The sequence below is a fragment of the Bos grunniens genome, chromosome 2 (genome assembly GCF_055505025.1).
Source record: "Bos grunniens cultivar Pamir isolate PY7600 chromosome 2, Bosgru_T2T1.0, whole genome shotgun sequence".
NCBI lineage: Eukaryota > Metazoa > Chordata > Mammalia > Artiodactyla > Bovidae > Bos > Bos grunniens.
Window position 1 is genome coordinate 105568306 of NC_141166.1, and position 20312 is coordinate 105588617.

At 36.6% G+C, this 20312-nt stretch overlaps 1 protein-coding gene across 7 annotated transcripts in view; it reads right to left on the reverse strand.

The window, feature by feature from the left end:
- SLC38A11 (solute carrier family 38 member 11) overlaps positions 1 to 20312 on the reverse strand; it is a 58774-nt gene that overhangs the window by 31120 nt on the left and 7342 nt on the right. For 4 of the 7 annotated variants that reach the window (XM_086370236.1, XM_086370196.1, XM_086370181.1 and 1 more), the window contains exons 4-7: positions 18003 to 18137; positions 16715 to 16780; positions 15288 to 15394; positions 13071 to 13150 (exon numbers count right to left, since the gene is read on the reverse strand). In XM_086370236.1, the coding sequence (XP_086226362.1) occupies positions 13071 to 13150; positions 15288 to 15394; positions 16715 to 16780; positions 18003 to 18137 (388 nt within the window). Of the gene's footprint in view, positions 1 to 13070; positions 13151 to 15287; positions 15395 to 16714; positions 16781 to 18002; positions 18138 to 19409; positions 19503 to 20312 lie in introns of all 7 variants that reach the window. The other 3 variants (XM_086370214.1, XM_086370225.1, XM_086370203.1) reach the window with 2 other exon arrangements.

Below are 20312 nucleotides of genomic sequence, written 5' to 3' on the forward strand. Positions count from 1 at the left end.
AGAAATCTCTTCCCAAAACTTTCAATTAAGTGCTAATACAGGTAGTTTTTCTTTTTTCCCCCCAACTTCTCTGCTGTTTTTCATGGCACAGTGCAAGCCTCACAAACAATGGAATAGCTTTCCTAAAGAGGAAAAGGTATTTTAAATAAAATGCTTGGATTTGTACTTAAATCTGCAGGCAAATTAATAATCAAGTGTTAAACTTGGACATCCAGTTAAACTCAGTGGATGGGACACATGAACCTAACTTCTTGTCTCAGCCTCACAAGAATAATACTAAAGGGATTTAAATGGAAGACAAATGCCCAGGGGAGGGGGTGGTAGAAGAAGAGACATCACTAAGAGAAGGTATTTTGAAAAAAGGGAAGTGGATGTTTACAACGTCACTTATAACTGCTGAGAATGGAAGAAGGTACAGCAACATAGAGGGAGCTAATGATGCGAGAGAGCTGATTCTCTTTGCTAAAGCCCTGTGTGTGCAGGACTCAGACACACCAGGAAGCGACTCAGGATGTTCTAGCAAAAGGACAAAACGAAGAAAAAAGAAAGATTTGAGAAACTGAATGTAGGGTGTCTAACACAAAATAGAGGTGAAAGGAAGCCCTAGCAAGACAGTGGGACAGCAAACTGAGAAATTACTCTATCTAGTAAAGAAAGAGGACAGAGGTTCTGAAAGGGGGTCTCTAGTGAAAATAACAAGACTGGCAGACGATCTTATACGTTTGAGCATTTGAAAAGGAATAACAAAATTAAGCAAAATCAAAAGCTAGACGAGGAAAAAACATCTTTAAAAGACATCTCACAAAAGACTCATTACCTCCAAAATATACAAAGAACACATAAAACTCAACAATAAGATCACAAACAACCCAATTTAAAAATGGCCAAAGATCCCTTAATCCTCTAACAGACACCTCATCAAAGAAGATATCTTGAGAGCAAACAGGTGTATGCAAAGATGCTCCAAATCATATGTCACCAGGGAAATGACAATTAAAACAACACTGAGATACCACCGTACCTCTTACAAGAAAAAAAAAAAAAAGTACATCTATTAGTCAGGCCAGAATCTAGAACACTGACAACTCCAAATGTTGGTGAGAATATGGAGCAATAGGAACTCTCATTCATTGTCAGTGGAAATGCAAACTGGTACAGCTACTTTGGGAGACAGTTTGATGATATCTAACAAAACTAAACACATTCTTATCATAGGATCCAGCAATCACATCGCTTAGTATTTACCCAAAGAATTTGAAAACATATTCCACACACAAACCTGCCACACCAATACAATACAGCTTTATTCCTAATTGCCAAACATGGAAACAACCAAGATAGTCCTTCAGTAGGTTGATGGACAAACTCTGGTATATCCAGATGATAGAATATTACTCAGTACGAGAAAGAGATGAGCTATCAAGCCACGAATAAACATGAACAAACCTTACATACATATTACTTGAACAAGAAGCCATTTTGAAAAGGCTACTTAGTCTATGACTTCAACTGTAGTTGAAAAGTCAACTGGAAAAGGCAAAACAATAGAGACAGTAAAAAGATCAGCAGTTTCCAGTGGTTAGGGTGGAGGAAAGGGGTGAATAGAGGAAACACACAGGAATTTGAGGGAAGTGAAATACACTGCATGTTTATATAATGATGACTGCATGTCATCATACATTAGTCCAGACCTACAGAATGTGCAATACCAAGAGTGAACTCTAATGTAAACTACAGATTTGGGGTAATGATGATGTACTAACCTAGATTCATCAGTTGTAACCCATGTACCATCCTATTAGAGGATGTTGATAATGGGCGAAGCTATGCATGTGTGAGAGTAGAGGGTTTGTGAGAAATCTCTGTACCTTCCTCTTAACTTTGTTGTAACCTAAAACTGCTTAAAAAAAAAATAAAAAAATTTTTTAAAGCTAAACTGAACACCCAATGAAACATGATTCAAAACAGAACCAAAAGCAAGTCTTGATTCTAGAAAAAAAAAATACAAATCAGTTCAGTTCAGTCGCTCAGCTGTGTCCAACTCTTTGCGACCCCATGAACAACAGCACACCAGGCCTCCCTGTCCATCACTAACTCCTGGAGTTCACCCAAAATCATGTCCATCAAGTCTGTGATGCCATCCAGCCATCTCATCCTCTGTCATCCCCTTCTCCTCCTGCCCCCAATCCCTCCCAGCATCAGGGTCTTTTCCAATGAGTCAACTCTTCGCATGAGGTGGCCAAAGTACTGGAGTTTCAGCTTTAGCATCAGTCCTTTCAATGAACACGCAGGACTGATCTCCTATAGAATGGACTGGTTGGATCTCCTTGCAGTCCAAGGGACTCAAGAGTCTTCTCCAATACCACAGCTCAAAAGTATCAATTCTTCAGCACTCAGGTTTCTTCACAGTCCAACTCTCACATCCATACATGACCACTGGAAAAACCATAGCCTTGACTAGATGGACCTTTGTTGGCAAAGTAATGTCTCTGCTTTTGAATATGCTATCTAGGTTGGTCATAACTTTCCTTCCAAGGAGTAAGCGTTTTTTAATTTCATGGCTCAATGATTTTGGAGCCCCCCAAAATAAAGTCAGCCACTGTTTCCACTGTTTCCCCATCTATTTCCCATGAAGTGATGGGACCAGATGCCATGATCTTTGTTTTCTGAATGTTGAGCTTTAAGCCAACTTTTTCACTCTCCTCTTTCAACAGAAGGCTTTTTAGTTCCTCTTCATTTTCTGCCATAAGGGTGGTGTCATCTGCATATCTGAGGTTACTGATATTTCTCCCAGCAATCTTGATTCCAGCTTGTGCTTCTTGCAGCCCAGCATTTCTCATGATGTACTCTGCATATAAGTTAAATAAGCAGGGTGACAGTATACAGACTTGATGTACTCTTTTTCCTATTTGGAACCAATCTGTTGTTCCATGTCCAGTTCTAACTGTTGCTTCCTGACCTGCATGTAGGTTTCTCAAGAGGCAGGTCAGGTGGTCTGGTATTCCCATCTCTTTCAGAATTTTCCACAGTTTCCTGTGATCCACGCAGTCTCCTGTGATCCACACAGTCAAAGACTTTGGCATAGTCAATAAAGCAGAAGTAGATGTTTTTCTGGAACTCTCCTGCTTTTTCGATGATCCAGCAAATGTTGGCAATCTGATCTCTGGTTCCTCTGCCTTTTCTAAAACCAGCTTGAACATCTGGAAGTTCACGGTTCATGTATTGCTGAAGCCTGGCTTGGAGAATTTTGAGCATTACTTTACTAGCGTGTGAGATGAGTGCAATTGTGCGGTAGTTAGAGCATTCTTTGGCATTGCCTTTCTTTGGGATTGGAATGAAAACTGAGCTTTTCCAGTCCTGTGGCCACCTTTGAGTTTTCCAAATTTGCTGGCATATTGAGTGCAGCACTTTCACAACATCATCTTTCAGGATTTGAAATAGCTCCATTGGAATTCCATCACCTCCACTAGCTTTGTTCGTAGTGATGCTTTCTAAGGCCCACTTAACTTCACATTCCAGGATGTATGGCTCTAGGTCAGTGATCACACCATCGTGATTATCTGGGGCGTGAAGATTTTTTTTGTACAGTCCTTCTGTGTATCCTTGCCACCTCTTCTTAATATCTTCTGCTTCTGTTAGGTCCATACCATTTCTGTCCTTTATCGAGCCCATCTTTGCATGAAATATTCCCTTGGTATCTCTAATTTTCTTGAAGAGATCTCTCGCCTTTCCTATTCTGTTGTTTTCCTCTATTTCTTTGCATTGATCGCTGAGGAAGGCTTTCTTATCTCTCCTTGCTATTCTTTGTAACTCTGCATTTATATGCTTAAATCTTTCCTTTTCTCCTTTGCTTTTTGCTTGTCTTCTTTTCACAGCTATTTGTAAGGCCTCCTCAGACAGCCATTTTGCTTTTCTGCATTTCTTTTCCATGGGGATAGTCTTGATCCCTGTCTCCTGTACAATGTCACGAACCTCTGTCCATAGTTCATCTTACAAAGCTTCAAATACATGATGGCAACATAATGAAGGCTTATTATAAGGTTCAGATGGTTTAAGGAGCAGTGCTTCTAGTGTTGTAACATATTTTAATACTAATGGAAATGGAGACTCGCTTGTAGCAGTTTGTAAATACTTTTACAAGAATGACTGTTTCTCTTAGTCTGAAAAATCCAGACAGATGTTATAAAATTTTCAGAAACCTTTTCTTTCTGTTTGCCATGTGGGGTGGTTTGGGGGTGGGGGGGGTAAATTCATTTTGCAAAATTATCTCAGTTTGGATTCTTGGATTCAAGCTTTGCACCCTATTTTAAAAGACATACTTGTCCTTATCTTTATAGCAGCTGAGGAATAATAATGTAAAGCAGTAGAGAGCAAGCCCTACCAAATGCATCTCTAGTCTTCAAAGGCTGGAGAAAACAAGCTGCAGAGGGACTGCTTCAGATCACCAGAACATCAGACCTCCAGTCAGGAGGGTGGGACATCACATGTTGTACCTGCAAAAACCCTTTTCAGCTAAACGCAGGCACCTTCCAAATCATACAATCTCAGCAGAGCCTGCGTTTTTAAGAGAGCCTTACATATTAACCTCTTCAACCAGGCACATCCGGGAGTTAAGTGCTCTGGCTGGCACACAAACAGAGGCTCCATGTTTCCTGTCACACCACGAGCTATTAGTGACATAAACAGTTCTGCCCACTTCCCCAGCTCTGCATCAGCTGACAGCACTTTGCCATTTCCTCGCTTCCAAGCTTACTTTTCTTCTGAGTCAGTCCTACAGACAACTGCAGTCTGTGTGAACACATATGCTATTCAGGAACATTCTTCCTGGGTATCACCTGAAACCTCAAAACTTATTCTTTTGTTTTTAAATGCAAGTGCTCAAGATTTCCATTAAAATAAATGTAATTTCAGATGTATGAGCTCCAGAGTATGACACCTGACCTTTGAACAATGCAAAGCTTGGGGGGCACTGACCCTCCGAACAGTCAAAAATCCAGGTATAACTTATAGGTAGTTGATCCTCCCTATCTGAGTTCTGTATTCTTGGATTCAACCAATTGTGATCCTGTAGTAGTATTTCCTACTGAGAGAACTTTGTATATAAATGGACTCAAGCAATTCAAACCTATGTTGTTCAAGGGTCAACTGTGTTTCCCTCTGGGGTTCTACCTGGGGTTCTACATGGGTCATACCTCTCTTCACCTTATTGTTATGTGCTGTCTCTATACAATCTTGTCTCTATACAATCTCCCTAAACTCCAGACTTGCATTTCCAAAACTTCTTCTTCCTTCCTCTCCACCTCAACGGTTACTCAAAATTGATATTAAAAAACAAACAAAAAACTTCTGTGTTTTTCCAGACTTGTTTCCTTTTTTATCCTGGTTAACAACTTAAAAGAAGCTGGGGTTTTTCTTCCATGTTCCCATCGGCACCTGCTCTTAATTCTGTCAGTCTATTGAGGTTATCTTTTACATGTTTATCCACCCCACCGCACCACCAAAGTTATAAGAGGCTTGCAGAAAGGGACTGGGCAATACTGATCTTCACATCCCCAGCACCTAGAAAAGTGACTGACCCAGCAAGCACTTAGTAAGTGGTTACTGACTGAACAGACTCTTCCATTTTCTTCTTTTGCTAGTGAGTTCTGGACCATCTGCCATTCCCGTTGTCCAAATTGAAAACCTTGGCAATACCCTCCTCTTTTTCCTCCTCTTTTCTATCAGCCTTGCCTCTTATCCTGTTCCAGATGCCTTTTGCCTGAATGCCTTTGCTATAGATAGCCTCCTCTCAGGTCTTTACACCCGCATCTATCCTCACTTCTGCTGCCAGAGAAGTTCAGCATGGAGTCTTGCTCTGGTTACTGCCCTGCTGAAGAACTTTAACTGACCCATCATTAAAGAACAAATCCTACCTTCTCAGCACTACATGTAAAGCTTTCCTTCCATGTTGGTCGCTATGATCATTTCTTTGTACACTCTAGCCAGACTTTCAGAATCACCAAATACAGAAGCTGTACAGTGGCTGGGGATGGGAGAACAGAGGTCAGTAGATTGAGAAAGTACCATACTTGGTAGTTTTTCAAAAGAGATGATATGGAGACATGACCATTGTTAAACCTATGATAAAATACAGGAAAAACATAAAATAAAGATAGAGTTTTTGAGAAAATTCTCAAGAGGGGCAACTTTATTTCATTTGATTGCTCCCCTAACCAATGGCAGTGTCCTTCCAATGTATCTCCTAATGTTAGAACTTTAGGTCACAAACCTAGAGGAGTGGGAGATGGGGGGAGGTTCCTGAGGGAGTGACCATATGTGTACCTATGGATGATTCATGTTGCTGTATGGCACAAACCAACACAACACTTTAAAGCAATTATGCTCCAATTAAAAATAAATAAATTAAAAAAAAAAATTTAGGTGACTATATACACCTCTGGGCTGCACTCACTTCTGCCAGCATTAGCTTCCTACCCCCCCTCCTCTCCTTTTTTGACCCAAATAATTGTTTTAAAGGCAGATGATCACATATTGCCTTATCTTGACATATTTCCTGCCTGCTCAGGTTGGGCTAAGGGCACTTCTTCCTGTTTCCATTGCACTGTGTAATAATTCTATTAAATATTATATTAAGATTAAATGTCTGTTCTCCCCATCCACAAACTATAAATATCTGGGGTCAGGGACAGTGCTTTCTCATCTTTGTAGCCTCAATACCTAGAAGAGTGACTGGTATCAGTTACGATATTTAATAAATGTTTATTAAGTGAAAGAACAGGCTATTCTTTTTTTGCTCTCTGGTTGTTGATCTATACCAGAGACCAGTCTGGGTCCTAACTGGAAATAACACAGGGGGCAAGCTTCACTAAGTCAGCCATTTATACAAAACAATTGATAGTGGATAGAATGAGTTCATAATATTGACCAGCCTAGACTGCTCCTCCAGCTCCACTGTGACAGGGACTAGCCTCATCTTCTCTGAGAATATATAGCCTTGCAGCTGTCTTTTTTCTATTTTCATGCAAACTCAAGTCAAATGATGGTTCTGTTTGTTGCTTCATGTTGGCATTTGGTCTGAGAACACTTAACACTAGTGCTCCAGAACTTGGAGTCAAATGGTATTTTAACAAATGAGTGAGCACATTTGACTACTACGCAAGTAGCCTTAGGAAAATTTTCTTGGCCAGAAAGTGTTTTCATATGAAATTTTTATTGTCCCAAGATCATTTTTATTATCCCATCACTTCCCTCTTCTCCAAGGATCACTTTATATTATGAGTTCCAATTTTTCAAGATCTCCTGGGGATCTCTGGCTCCATCTTTTGGCTTGATCTATAACATGTTCAATATCTCCTATGGTAAAAAGATATTTTTTAGACATCTTAATAACTTAAGCCGCTGGTTTGTCAGCAGATTTTCATACATTGATGTTTTTAAAAGACAAAAGGTTTTGTTTTTTGACAAATTAACTTATATCTTAATTTTCTCCAAGTTAGCTTCCACTTATATCGTTTGATTGAAACTCCTACCACTTAAAGTGAACATCTATAGTTTGCACTACGCAAAGGCTACTCTTTCTTAAGAAAATGATTTATGTATTTATCTGGCTGCCTTGAGTCTCACTGCAGCACGTGGGATCTTTCACTGTGGCGTGGACTCTAGTTATGGTGCTTGAGCCTAGTTGCTCTGCAGCATGTGGGATCTTAACTCCCCAGCCAGGGATCCAGCCCACAGATTTTTAACCACTGGACCACCAGAGAAGTCCCCAGACTAGTCTTTTCCTGGCATCACTGCCTTTATTTCCTTTGGGGTACCTTTTCCTCGACCCATAGCCTACGTGCTTTAGTTGAGCTGATCCTATCCTTAGTTTCAAGGGTAGGTACGTAACATAAACATAAGCAACTCAATACAGGGCATGATCATCATGGGTTCTTATTAGAACCAATTCACACTAATACTTGAAGTGAGGTTTGAGGTTAAAAAAAAAAAAAGAGAAAGCTCCTTTTCTTTTTATGGGATAGGACTTGAATAGATGTAGGCTAAGACTGCCATTGCTGTCTTGTCACAAGGAGGGGAAATTCTTCAGAAACTAGAGCCAAAGTCGGAAACAAAGCCTAAAGACGAAAAAAGAAAAACTATGATTCTATTGATTGAGCTCCTAAACACAACAAAATATAACAATAGAAACAGCGTTGAACTTTATAGCTGTGTGAGGGGATAAATTCTCTTTTGCTTCAACCAGTTCTATGGTTTTTCATTTGCAATAAAAAAGGCAATAATTTATGCATCATCAAAAAAATATCAGTGGTATTTGCCAGAACAAATAATTTCCTTTTCAAATATGCACTACTCTTCTGTCTTTACGATTTTTTTCTGATCCTTCTTTAATCCCCCCTGTAATTTCTGTTTATATGCAGCTTTAATTGCGGAATTTCAGGGTTAGAATGAATAAGGGGTTCACAAAACTAAAGTATATTGAGATCCTCGGAAAAGACATATTTTATATACATAAATACCTATTAAAAGTGTAGATACATTTTTAGGAAATTATTTTGGAACACTGCACTATTGATTAAACTATTGTAAAAGAGATGTTTTATGAGGAGAAAATAGATATAAATTTGGTCTGCATACTATTACTTCCATCCTGAATGTAAAGAATTGAATATTAGCGAGGCACAGAATGAAGGTTTTCACAGTGATAATGCTTCTGATTGTAGTTTGGAAAAAAAAAAATGGGAAAACTGTGTTATTGCATTTTGATACTAGCACACTTTCTGGAAAGCAATTAAATTGCCTTGGCACTTCAGTTTTTAGAAAGCAAAAGGTTAGAAAATACAATAAAACTGAACATTATTTCCAGAAAGAACCGAAAGCTGTTGGACTGTGAGATATTTGAAATCATATCAAAAAGCAGAATTTATGGCCCTATGAGTTATGAGAAAGGAAATTGAATTGTGTGTTTTATTTTTAAAACACGACCACTAAAAAGGTGTTTCCATAGTAACAAGGTCAATAGCACTAGCCACTGCAGACCTTCCTCTTTTTCTGATAGCAGGTTTAAAGATCTTTTTCAAATACCACTTTAAAAGCCCTATGAAAAAGTACAGCATTTCTGATCATTCATCTGAACAAAAATGAGGAAAAACACACATAGAGTATTGAATTTCTCATGTTTTATGGATTTAAGGCATTCTAGGCTGTCACATTTTCAGAAAGAAGCCTGCCTGACTAGCTACTATGCCAGCCCCTGAACACAGGGTTTGATTAGCCTGACTGTAAATCTGGACAAACAGAAGTTGTTTGCAGTAGTATTTAAACAGAAATAAAAGGCAGCACAGTATTAAAAACACACTTCTTTAACATCTAAATATTGGAATAGTTAAGTAAATAATCCCTGTTATTAGGAAAATATCAAAGACTCAGATAAAATATGATATTAGCATTAGAGGAAGGTTAAAATATACAGGTCACATATTGTTTACCACAGAAATAAATAGCTCTTTGGCTGTAAAAAAATCAATTCATTTAGTGCCACCAGGAAGTGGCTTCTCCTTCCTTTTTCCTTTCTATCAAGATACAATGCATATATGACAGTTATTTCATCATCTTATTTCTCCCACTGAACTGTGAGTCCCTCAGAGCAGAGAGATTTTCTATTTGTGTTCACAACAGTATCTCACACATTGTGTATGTATAAGAAAATGAAAAAAAAAAAGTGAAGGATGAATCATGAAAAATAATGACACAACAATCACTAAAATAAATAACATAAAATCTCTGGTCTATTTTTAGAAAATAGTGTCAGTTAAAATGTGTAGTTATGATTTTCATCTCTTCAACTTAAGAAGCTCTAGATCTTCATTCACAGACTCACAATCATTAAGGAATAAACCCAATTGCGTGGCCCCTACATCAATTTCTTCAGGATCTCTGCAAGTGGGGGTCTGGCATCAGCATTTTTTAAAGCTACTCAAGTAATTCTAATATGAAGCAGAGTTGAACATCATTGTTTTAAAATGTTCTGCTAGGGCTCAACTAATGACATTTATTTACTTCCACCTTTTAGCTACTTGTTTTTTACCCCTTTACTATTGCCCTGTAGTACCCTATTTATCAAATCTAGAACACCTTTTATTATAACTTGATTTATTCTCTAGAATTCCTTTTCATGATAAAAGCTTCAATTAAAATAGCTGTCTTATACATTTAACATTTTAACCAAAAATTATTATTGTATTCTGTTCGATATTGCTATTAGCCTTTTATGGCTCTGAACTCCACCTTTGAAAACCAGAGCCCTGTATAGTACCAATATAATAACAGTTATGGGTTTCCCCCGTGGGCCCAACTGTTACCCCAGTTGGTAACAAGTCCGCCTGCAATGCAGGAAACGGCCTGCAAAGCGTTAAGATGTGGGTTTGATTCCTGGGCTGGGAAGATCCCCTGGAGGAGGAAATGACAGCCCACTCCAATATCCTTGCCTGGGAAATCCCACGGACAGAGGCGCTTGGCAGGCTACAATGCATGGGGTTGCAAAAGACTTGGACACAACTTAGTGACTAAACAGCTGCAACCACAAATGGTAGATGCTAAGTATATCTAGTAGAATTTAATATGTGCTTCTGTGCTTTTATGCTTACATTTCCAAGGCCTGTGATTCCTTTTGTACTCTTATCTATCTGGAAAATTCAGATTCCTCTTTCAAAACTCCCGTATCATATTTTTCTTTCTCTAGGAAGCCTTCCTTAATTTGGACTATTAAGGACTCTGCAGCACTGCCACTGCCCCTCATTCATGCTTCCATTTTTCACTCCTAATACTGCACTGTCATTTCTTCTTTTTAAAGTAAATCCCTTCTCCATAGTTGATCATGAACAACATGCAGTAGGCACAGCCCAGCAAAACAGAAGCAATAGGCACTCAACAAGTGCTTACTAGATGAAAGAATATATGGCCACATTGAAGTGAACCAGCTACATTTCAAAAACACTATTGCTATGGACTGAATTGTGTCCCCCACAAAATCGTATGCTGAAGCCCTAACCTCCAGTGTGATGGTGTCTGAAGATGAGGGGCTTAGGGAGATAATTAGGTTTAGAATTAGTGTCTTTATAAAAGGAGACACCAGAGAGCTTGCTATCTCTCTCATGGTCTGCCACTGGGAACATAGCAGGATGGCAGGCGTCTGCAAGTCAGGAAGAACCCAACAAGCTGCCAGTTTCCAGAAATAGGGGGAAATAAATATCTGCTATTCCAGTTACCCAGTCTATAGTGTTTTGTTCTAGTAGCCCAAAGTGACTAATACAACTACGACCTGGGACTAAGTTATTTGCTGCTGCTGCTGCTAAGTCGCTTCAGTCGTGTCCGACTCTGTGTGACCCCATAGACGGCAGCCCACCAGGCTCCCCCGTCCCTGGGATTCTCCAGGCAAGAACACTGGAGTGGGTTGCCATTTCCTTCTCCAATGCATGAAAGTGAAAAGTGAAGGTGAAGTTGCTCAGTCGTCTCCAACTCTTTGTGACCCCATGGAGTGCAGCCTACCAGGCTCCTCCATCCATGGGATTTCCCAGGCAAGAGTACTGGAGTGGGTTGCCATTGCCTTCTCCTAAGTTATTTGAAGAGAAGATTAATATAAATATTATGGATATTTGTACTCATCCCTTTTATTGAAGTCCTTAAAAAAGAAATGCTTTTTGAAAAGACCATATGAAATAAAGTTAGTTCAGATATTTCACACTTTTTTCAAATAAATTTAAGGCATAATTTTTGGTATTTTCCTGGTAAATTAAGAAGCCTGACATAAGCATATATAGTGGAAAATGAAGTGATTTTGCAGAACAATGATCAGTAGGAAAAAAATGTTACTTTGGGGATGGTGTTATCAATTACAGCTATTCACCAGGTTTTTTTCTTAATAGATAACATTAATGGAAGACCCAGCATGTTCCTTGTACTGTGTTAGACATTATGTCTTAAATTAATTTTGTCTTATTTAGGATAAAGAAAATATTTAAGGTATCACAGCAACTCCATAATGTATTATTTACTAATTTATTCAACAAATATTTATTGTGCATTGTGGGAACAGCATCGGATACGACTAAGCAACTTCACTTTCACTTTTCACTTTCATGCATGGGAGAAGGAAATGGCAACCCACTCCAGTGTTCTTGCCTGGAGAATCCCAGGGACCGGGGAGCCTGGTGGGCTGCTGTCTATGGGGTCGCACAGAGTCAGACATGACTGAAGAGACTTAGCAGCAGCAGCAGCAGCAGTAGGAACCCAATTTTGTGTTTAAAGCCAATTTAAGCTAGTTTCATTCTAGCATTCTCTTGGGACTACAGACATAAATTATCCAGTTCTCATCTGATAAATCTATTCTATAATCAAAGCAAAAAACTGTGTGGTTTAGATCAGTAGACCCTATACTTCAAATTTTACTGATAAGTAACATTTTTAAAATTTGAAGACCCAATGCCAAGTTGCCAACATTTTATTTGGCCAAATAATATAAAAAAACAAATATTACTACCAAGTATCACTATCAGTTCACAAATGATAAAGCATTTTAATACAAGAAAATAACATAATCTGAGCAGAGAAAAAAGAGATTTTCAAGGTGATTGTATTTTATTTAATACAGCAAACATTCACTATATTCTTTATCATTCTCATTTTAGCCTAGACTGTTGAATATTTTGTTAAGAACATATTTAACTCTGGGATAGACACAGAAATTTCTACCCTCTATCATCTTCCCTCCTTCTGCTTTCTACCACTGCACTAAATTGTTCCTATTTCTCACTATTCAAAATCCCTTCCTTATTTTAATTTTTTGAGCAGATTATTAAAATGATAAGTAAACATGGTTTAATCTCATCAGCCATGCAGGGTCCAAGGGAAAATGTAGGTCTACTTTAATGTAATCATACTTGCATTTCATCAAATAGTTAAATGATGCTTCTGGTACTATCATAATTTTGTATTTCTGCATTTATAGTATATCATCTGAAAGCCTAAATGATGGGTATAAGTCAAATATCAACCAGTAAAGCAAGGAAACTTACATGTGTGGGCCCAGTGAAACTACCCTTGCCACTACAATTCCAAGAATCAGAGTTGTTAAAACTGTAGAAATAAGAGAGATCTGCAAAAGAAAATGTAAAGATATAGCATCAGTTTAGAAGAGACAATGTAATTGAAAATATTAGGTGATTTACTTTTTACTTGACTAAATTTATGTAGCTTTTAGGATATACTTCTTTAGTAGTTCATTCTTACCAATTGTTGTTAATAATCTCAGGCATGTACATTTTTATCAGATCATACTCTTAGTTTTTTTCCCACAAATAGAACAAGTACCAAATATGATTATTTCATAAAGTGAAGTTATGTTTTCACTTTTTGTCAGGTTTTTAGTGTTGACTTGTGCTTTTCTTCTATCTATAATTGCTTATTGCTACTGTCTATCTTACCCTGGCCCTTCCTACACAACATCCCCGCACACCTACCCACTCATACACATTTTGGGATGCCTCTGCTTCTTCCCTTCTGCTTTCCAGCTCTATTAGTCCATTTTTCCTATGCAGTTTCACCCTTTGGTCTGTCCCAGTGGCTCAGTGGTAAAGAACCACTTGCAATGCAGGAGACTCAGGACACATGGGTTCAACTCACAGCAGTATTCTTGTCGGGAAAATCCCATGGACAGAGGAGCCTGGCGGGCTACAGTTTGTGGGGTTGCAAAGAGTCGGACATGACTGAGTAGCAGCAGCTGCGCTTCCAGAGTCTTCTTTGCTACTTTCTCTCTCTTCTGTTACTATTTCAACAGGTTAAAATATAAACTGGCCTGTGTGTGTTATGTTCACTCATTACATTAAATTTGTGTTTCTATTCAATTTTTTATAATGAATAAAGACATTTTAGAATTTTTTATCTGATAAGAAAAATATAAAATTGCTTTTATTTCATTTGTCATTAATCTTATTTCTTGGGTTGTTAGTTTTAAACTAGAGCAGGTTTTATTACGAGTCCTCTGATCCACCGAGATATTAAGAAAAAAATCCCAAGGTCACACAGCAAGAAAGTGGCCGAAGGGGAATTCAGATACACAGCCTGACTCCAGATGAGTGTTCCTAACTACTCTGCTTTGCATTGGGATACTTCAGTATGACATTTGTAAGGCACATTTCAGGACAAAATGTTCAAATGTTATCAATATGATAGAATATTAGCTTTCTTCTCATAAATGCCTTGCCTTTTGCTCTCAGAAGAAAACATTTATGTCTATACTGAACATGAGAAATGGGAAATAGTTCATATATTTCAGATAATTCACCCAAAAAGTCCCTTTTAATACAATTTTATTTATTTCTGGATCCCTGTAATGTAAAGAAGACAGCATGGGCAGAAAACTGGAATATCATCCCCACTCTCAGCTCTGCCTGGAAGGAGGGACTTCACCACTGCGTATACATAACAACATCACAGTGAAAAGTAAAATTAATCAACTGTTGGATTTTTCAAAATAGATTGAAAAAATATGACTCGCTCTCTAAAAAATTTTTTTTCCTCAGAATGCTTGGCATAATGTAGATGCAACACCAATAACATTTTGGGTAAAATACAAACATTTTATGAGAGTGAGGGAGAAAAATACAGCCAGATAAAGGCTAATGTATAGAGATAAGCATATGTGGTGAGTTGAATACTTATTTGATTGGTTTTATTACAAATAAATCACCATTTTTCTTTAGCAATAAGAATCATAAATATTGGCCAGATTCTTAATCAATCAATATACTGATATTTAAATTCACTGGATAAAAATGGGCAGAACAGACATTGTAATTAAAAAAAAATTAAGCCATTTACAAAGCCAATTTACAACAAAAAAATTAACTGTTTCATTCTTACTTCATTAAAGTTAATTTATTTTTAAATTGTCTAAACTATCTACAAAAAATGATAGATTTTTTTTTCAGTAAATAGAGTTGGTTTAATACAGTTCTTAATATTTTCTAAAATTAAAGTGTTCTGTCTGATATCAGAATATCTGCCTTAAAAAAGGAAAAAGAAAGGGACCTATTCATTTCATACTCATCAAGTATTTAACTATCAGTTCTCCCAAATAAGATAAACTATCAAACAAAGTTTACTCTAATACAAGTGTAAGTAACTAAAGATAAATACTGTAATTAAGAATTTGGTCATACAGGCAGTAATTTTACAAAGTTAATGCAGGTAACGTAGTGCATCTCTTTGCGTATTTAAAATGTAGAAATTACCTTCCCAAGCTTCGCTATATCGCGATACAAGGACAAAGGCAGAGTAAAGACAACCGTGGAAAGCACAATAATCAAATGGCGACCAATAAGCAAGTTTTCAGGATCAACTGAAATACAACAATTATTATATAGTGTTTATAGATATGAATATACCAGTGACCCAAGTAGTCAAATATTTATTTATAAAAATGGCAATTACTATAAGGGCTTCCCTGGTGGCTCAGACGGTAAAGCGTCTGCCTGCAATGCAGGAGACTAGGGTTCGATTCCTGGGTTGGGAAGATCCCCTGAAGAAGGAAATGGCAATCCACTCCAGCACTCTTGCCTGGAAAGTCCCATGGACAGAGGAGCCTGATAGGCTACAGTCTTGAATAAGTTTCATAGAACTATGAAACTTATTCATGGTTCTATGAAATAATAACATCAAGGATTAACTTATAAATCAAATAGTGTTATAGTATTTTGCATTTACATTATTTTAGTAGCCTCCAAATCAGGTTTCCTGCTTCTACCTTCCTTTGTCTAGAGTATATTTCCTACTGGAGATTATGTGGCTTAGAAGAGGAACTTTCAAAACAAAAAGACTCACAATCTCTAAATTACTCAAATAGCCATGATATGGTGAAAGGATGAACGGGGAGTGGAGCTGTGGCAAACTTTGAAAAGGTCTGCTAAAGTGTACACAGAGGCTTTTTCATAATCAAGCCAAACAGGAAACAATCCAAATGCCCCTCAACTGAATGACAGATAAACTGTTTATATCTATATAACAGAAAACTGCTCAGCAAATAATAAAAAAAAAGGAGTACATCACTAACAAACCCCCAGACACATTTAATATCCTAAGTGAAAGAGGCCAGACCCCTAAAGGCTAGCTACTACAAGATGCCTTTTCTTTGGCATTCTGGGAAAAGGAAAAGCAGGACGAGAAGTCTAATCAGTATTCCCAACCGTTGGAGATGAGGGAAAGTTTGACAACAAAGGGGAATGAGGAAAATTTGGGGAGATAATGGAATTGTTCTGTATGTTGATTATGGCTGTGGTTGTATGACTGGATAATTTGTCAAAACTTACAGAAGTATACATGAAAAATGGTTAGTTTTATTACATTAAATTATACTGTAATACAAATAATGGGGACAAAGGTTAGCCTGCTTATTTAAAAAATGGTGTAGCATAAATAGTACATGAAAAAATGATACACAGAGAATTGATGATATGTAGCATTTATGTAGCATAAATAATAATATTTAAATAGCTAAATTAGAGCTAAATTATACATAAAAGTGGATTAATACTTTAGAATCAGATTGGATCATAGATATCACTGGATATCTGAAGTCATCCAATTCCTCCCCTTGCAAATATTTACTTTCAAATTATTATGATTATATAAATAACTATACAAAATAAATATATTGACGTACCTCCAGGGATTCTTTGGAAAACTTTGCTCAAAGTATCTCCAGTTATTATGTTGTAACTTATCATAGCTAAAAACATAATTAAAATAACAGTCACCAATAAGTCATCATATATTTCACCTTGAATATTTTGAAAGTAAACAGTTATCACTTCTCTAATAGTGGCATAAGCTTACTTTCAAATATTTACTTTGACTGCAAATACCTAAGACTTTAAAAATAACTAGACAGCAGATTTGTGGGAGAATATCAATTTATATTACAAAGACGTTCACTTTGATTCTTTTCAGAACATCTTTAAATAATAGTGAGTTTTGGTAGGCATTTAAAATGAGATTTGTTATGGCACTGAAACATGTATATTATCATATGTGAAATGAATTGCCAGTCCGGGTTTGATGCATGATACAGGATGCTTGGGGCTGGCGCACTGGGATGACCCAGAGGGATGGGATGGGGAGGGAGATAGGAGGGGGGTTCAGGATGGGGAACACATGTACACCAGTGGCGGATTCATGTCAATGTATGGCAAAACTAGTACAATATTGTAAAGTAAATAGCCTCCAATTAAAATAAATAAATTTATATTAAAAACATGTGTTTTGTTGTGTTATTAAAGTTCAGTGCCAAACACTCTTTAGGAACACATGTATTACTCAAAGTGAGGAAAAATAATAGAAAATTGTGAAGACTTCAAAAGCAATATTTGGGGGAAATATATTCTTAGCCTTCTGTAGAGACATAAGGAACTTGTGGTTTGAATAACAGCTTCTGTGTTATTAATTTTTAAAATGAAATCAATTCAGCCATTGGTGAATGTTAACACATTACTTATTTTAGAAGTATTGGGTGCAAACTTATCTTGGACATGACTTCCACAAATCCTTAGCTTTTCAAAAAAATTTCAGCTTAGAAGAAATCTATTATTTCTCTCATTTACTTTTATTCCCAGATCATTCTACAGGATTGGTCAAAAATGTTTGTTTGGGTTTTTCTATAATAGCTTATGGAAAAATCAAAATGAATTTTTTGGTCAACCTAATATTCTTCACCAAACTAGGGAATTACAAGCATTAATCCAGTGAAAAGCAATCTTACTTTATTTTAATGAAATACTTAGAAAACAGACCAAAAAGAACAGAAAACAATGGAAAAATAGCTAAACACTCAGTGTGGAAAATACAACTATTAGTATTCTTTAATGACTAACAACTATTAAAATTATTTTATTCAGAAATGGTTGTGTATTTATGAAAGTAATTATAATATTCATGTTCATATTCATCCTTACCAATGAAAGGATACAAAAATTGTAGAACAGAGAGTAAGAGATATCCTGGAAAGCCAAAAGTTCTATTGACCAAAGACTGGTAAGTGTCTGTTCCAGAAAGGGCAGCTCCTTTTATCAATAAAATGAGGGAAAAATCTGTGGCAAAAATAACCATTAAACAAATGTCAGATTAGATTTAACATAAAGGTTTTTAAAAATATATTTTGACTTAAAGAAAAATACAGGCTTCAAAGAAGAGTTCAGTGCTAAAGTAAATTACCATGGCAAGGCTTACTTTATTTTCTTAAAACATTATCTTTCATGAAACTGTACTGCTTCCAGTTATATATTTTTAAATCAAGATGCAAACAGACTTAACATATCCATGCAATGAACTAGACAGAAGAGGGTATGCAGACTAAAGTTAAAGCTTCAGTTTCCTATTTCACTTTCCTAACACAACCAATGCAACAACTATTAACAGGATGTGGCTCAAATGTTCAAGCAACAGAAGTTAGATTATCCAATATTTCACAGGCATTCAACATGTGAAGACTGAGAATAAAATGTGCTGTGAAACATTCAGAAAAAAAATAGATTGAGGACAATCAGATAATTTGTTTTATAACAGAGTACAATATCTTTATTTTATCGTTATTATGGTTAACAGGCTACTCTAAGAATTTTTTTGAAATTTACTGTTTAGAGATTTAAGTTCCAATTTTAGAGTTGACATTGAAGATACAAATATATAGAAAAATGTATAATGAAAAGTTAGTCTCTCTCTCATTTAACTCAATGCTTTTTGAATACCTAGAGAATAATACTGCAACTCTACTGGATATACAACTGTGCAGAAGGTATGATTCTTACTTTTTAGTGTAAGAAAATTACATTAAGAAAAAAGAAAAACAAATTCTTACTTTTTAGTCTTGCTCATGTTTCTATTACAAGTTTTTTTTTTTTTTTTGGTCTTTTAAGTTATTCGGAAATGTATTAGAGTACAAAGAAGAAAATACAAATCGGTGCAATATCATTTCCACCTTGATTCTATCACGTCTTTGAAATTTCTTTTAACAAATTCATCAATGAGCTCCAAGTTGATAAATCCAGTCGAAACCTCTTACATATTAATTGTATTTGCCTTTTCAGTAGCATTTTCCTTTCTGACACCAGTTTCTCTTGGATTTCCTCCTACCTTTGGAGCCATTTATACTTAGTTTTTTCACCAGTTTCTTTAACTCTTCCAAATCCTGGATTCTGGGATTTTTTTTTCCCCTCACTCTTCCAGATGTCTTACTGTGATCTTATTCACGGCCATGGCTTCAATTTTCACACAGATGTCAGTAACTCCTGAATTTGCATCTCCAGTCAGGACTTTCCCAAAACTCCAGATTTCTGTATCTAGCTGTCTAGTAAATATTTTACCTTGAAGATCTTGTAGGCATCTTGATTTAGGTGTCCAAATTCTAATTTATATATTTGTTCTGGAGCCTGTTTCTGCATTCATATTTCTCCAAACTGTGAATAGTATCAAGAGAAACTTGAGAGTCACACTATATTTCTCATTATCCACCAGCTTCTATTTTCCTTTGTCCACTAAATCCATTAACTACTGCATCATAAATTATCCAACTGTATCTCCTCACGTCTAATCTCTAACCTGCTTTAAGGGCTTACCCCTCTATTACTTCTTGCCTGGATTACTGCAAAAACTCCTAATAGTTCTCTCATTCACCATCCTCTCCTTACCAGTACTTTCCAGACATTTTCTCTCTTACCAGATGAATATGACCATAGCATAAATTTGACCATGTCTTCTGCTTAAAATCCTCCAGGAAAATCCTCTAATGATTTTGAATAAAAATCAACTCTTTTCATAATTTTTCTCAGAAAAACTGTTTATTAGCTGTGGGATCTTGAATGAAAGTCTGAATCTCATTTGAAAAGTAAGGCAATACCCTAACCTTGAAGAGTCTATGAGGATGATGTGATGATGTTTAAATGCCTACCACAATGCCTGGCATGCTACAGATGCTAAAGGAATGAAAACTTTTGCTATTTTTTAGTTATTTTCTATAGGCTGCATGTGATGTTAGAAAAAGCATTGCATTTGGAATCTGATGAGAATGACAGTAATGATGACAACCACAAAAACACTAGCAAATACTTAACAACACTTTCTGTGGGTAAGCCTTTTCCTAAATGCTTTATATTTATTGACATGTTTAACCATCACTAAAACCCTACGTAGGTGCTATTACAATCCTGCATTTGACAAATGAGAAAAGTGAGGCACAGAAGCTTAAGCAAACTGCTAAATGTCACAGA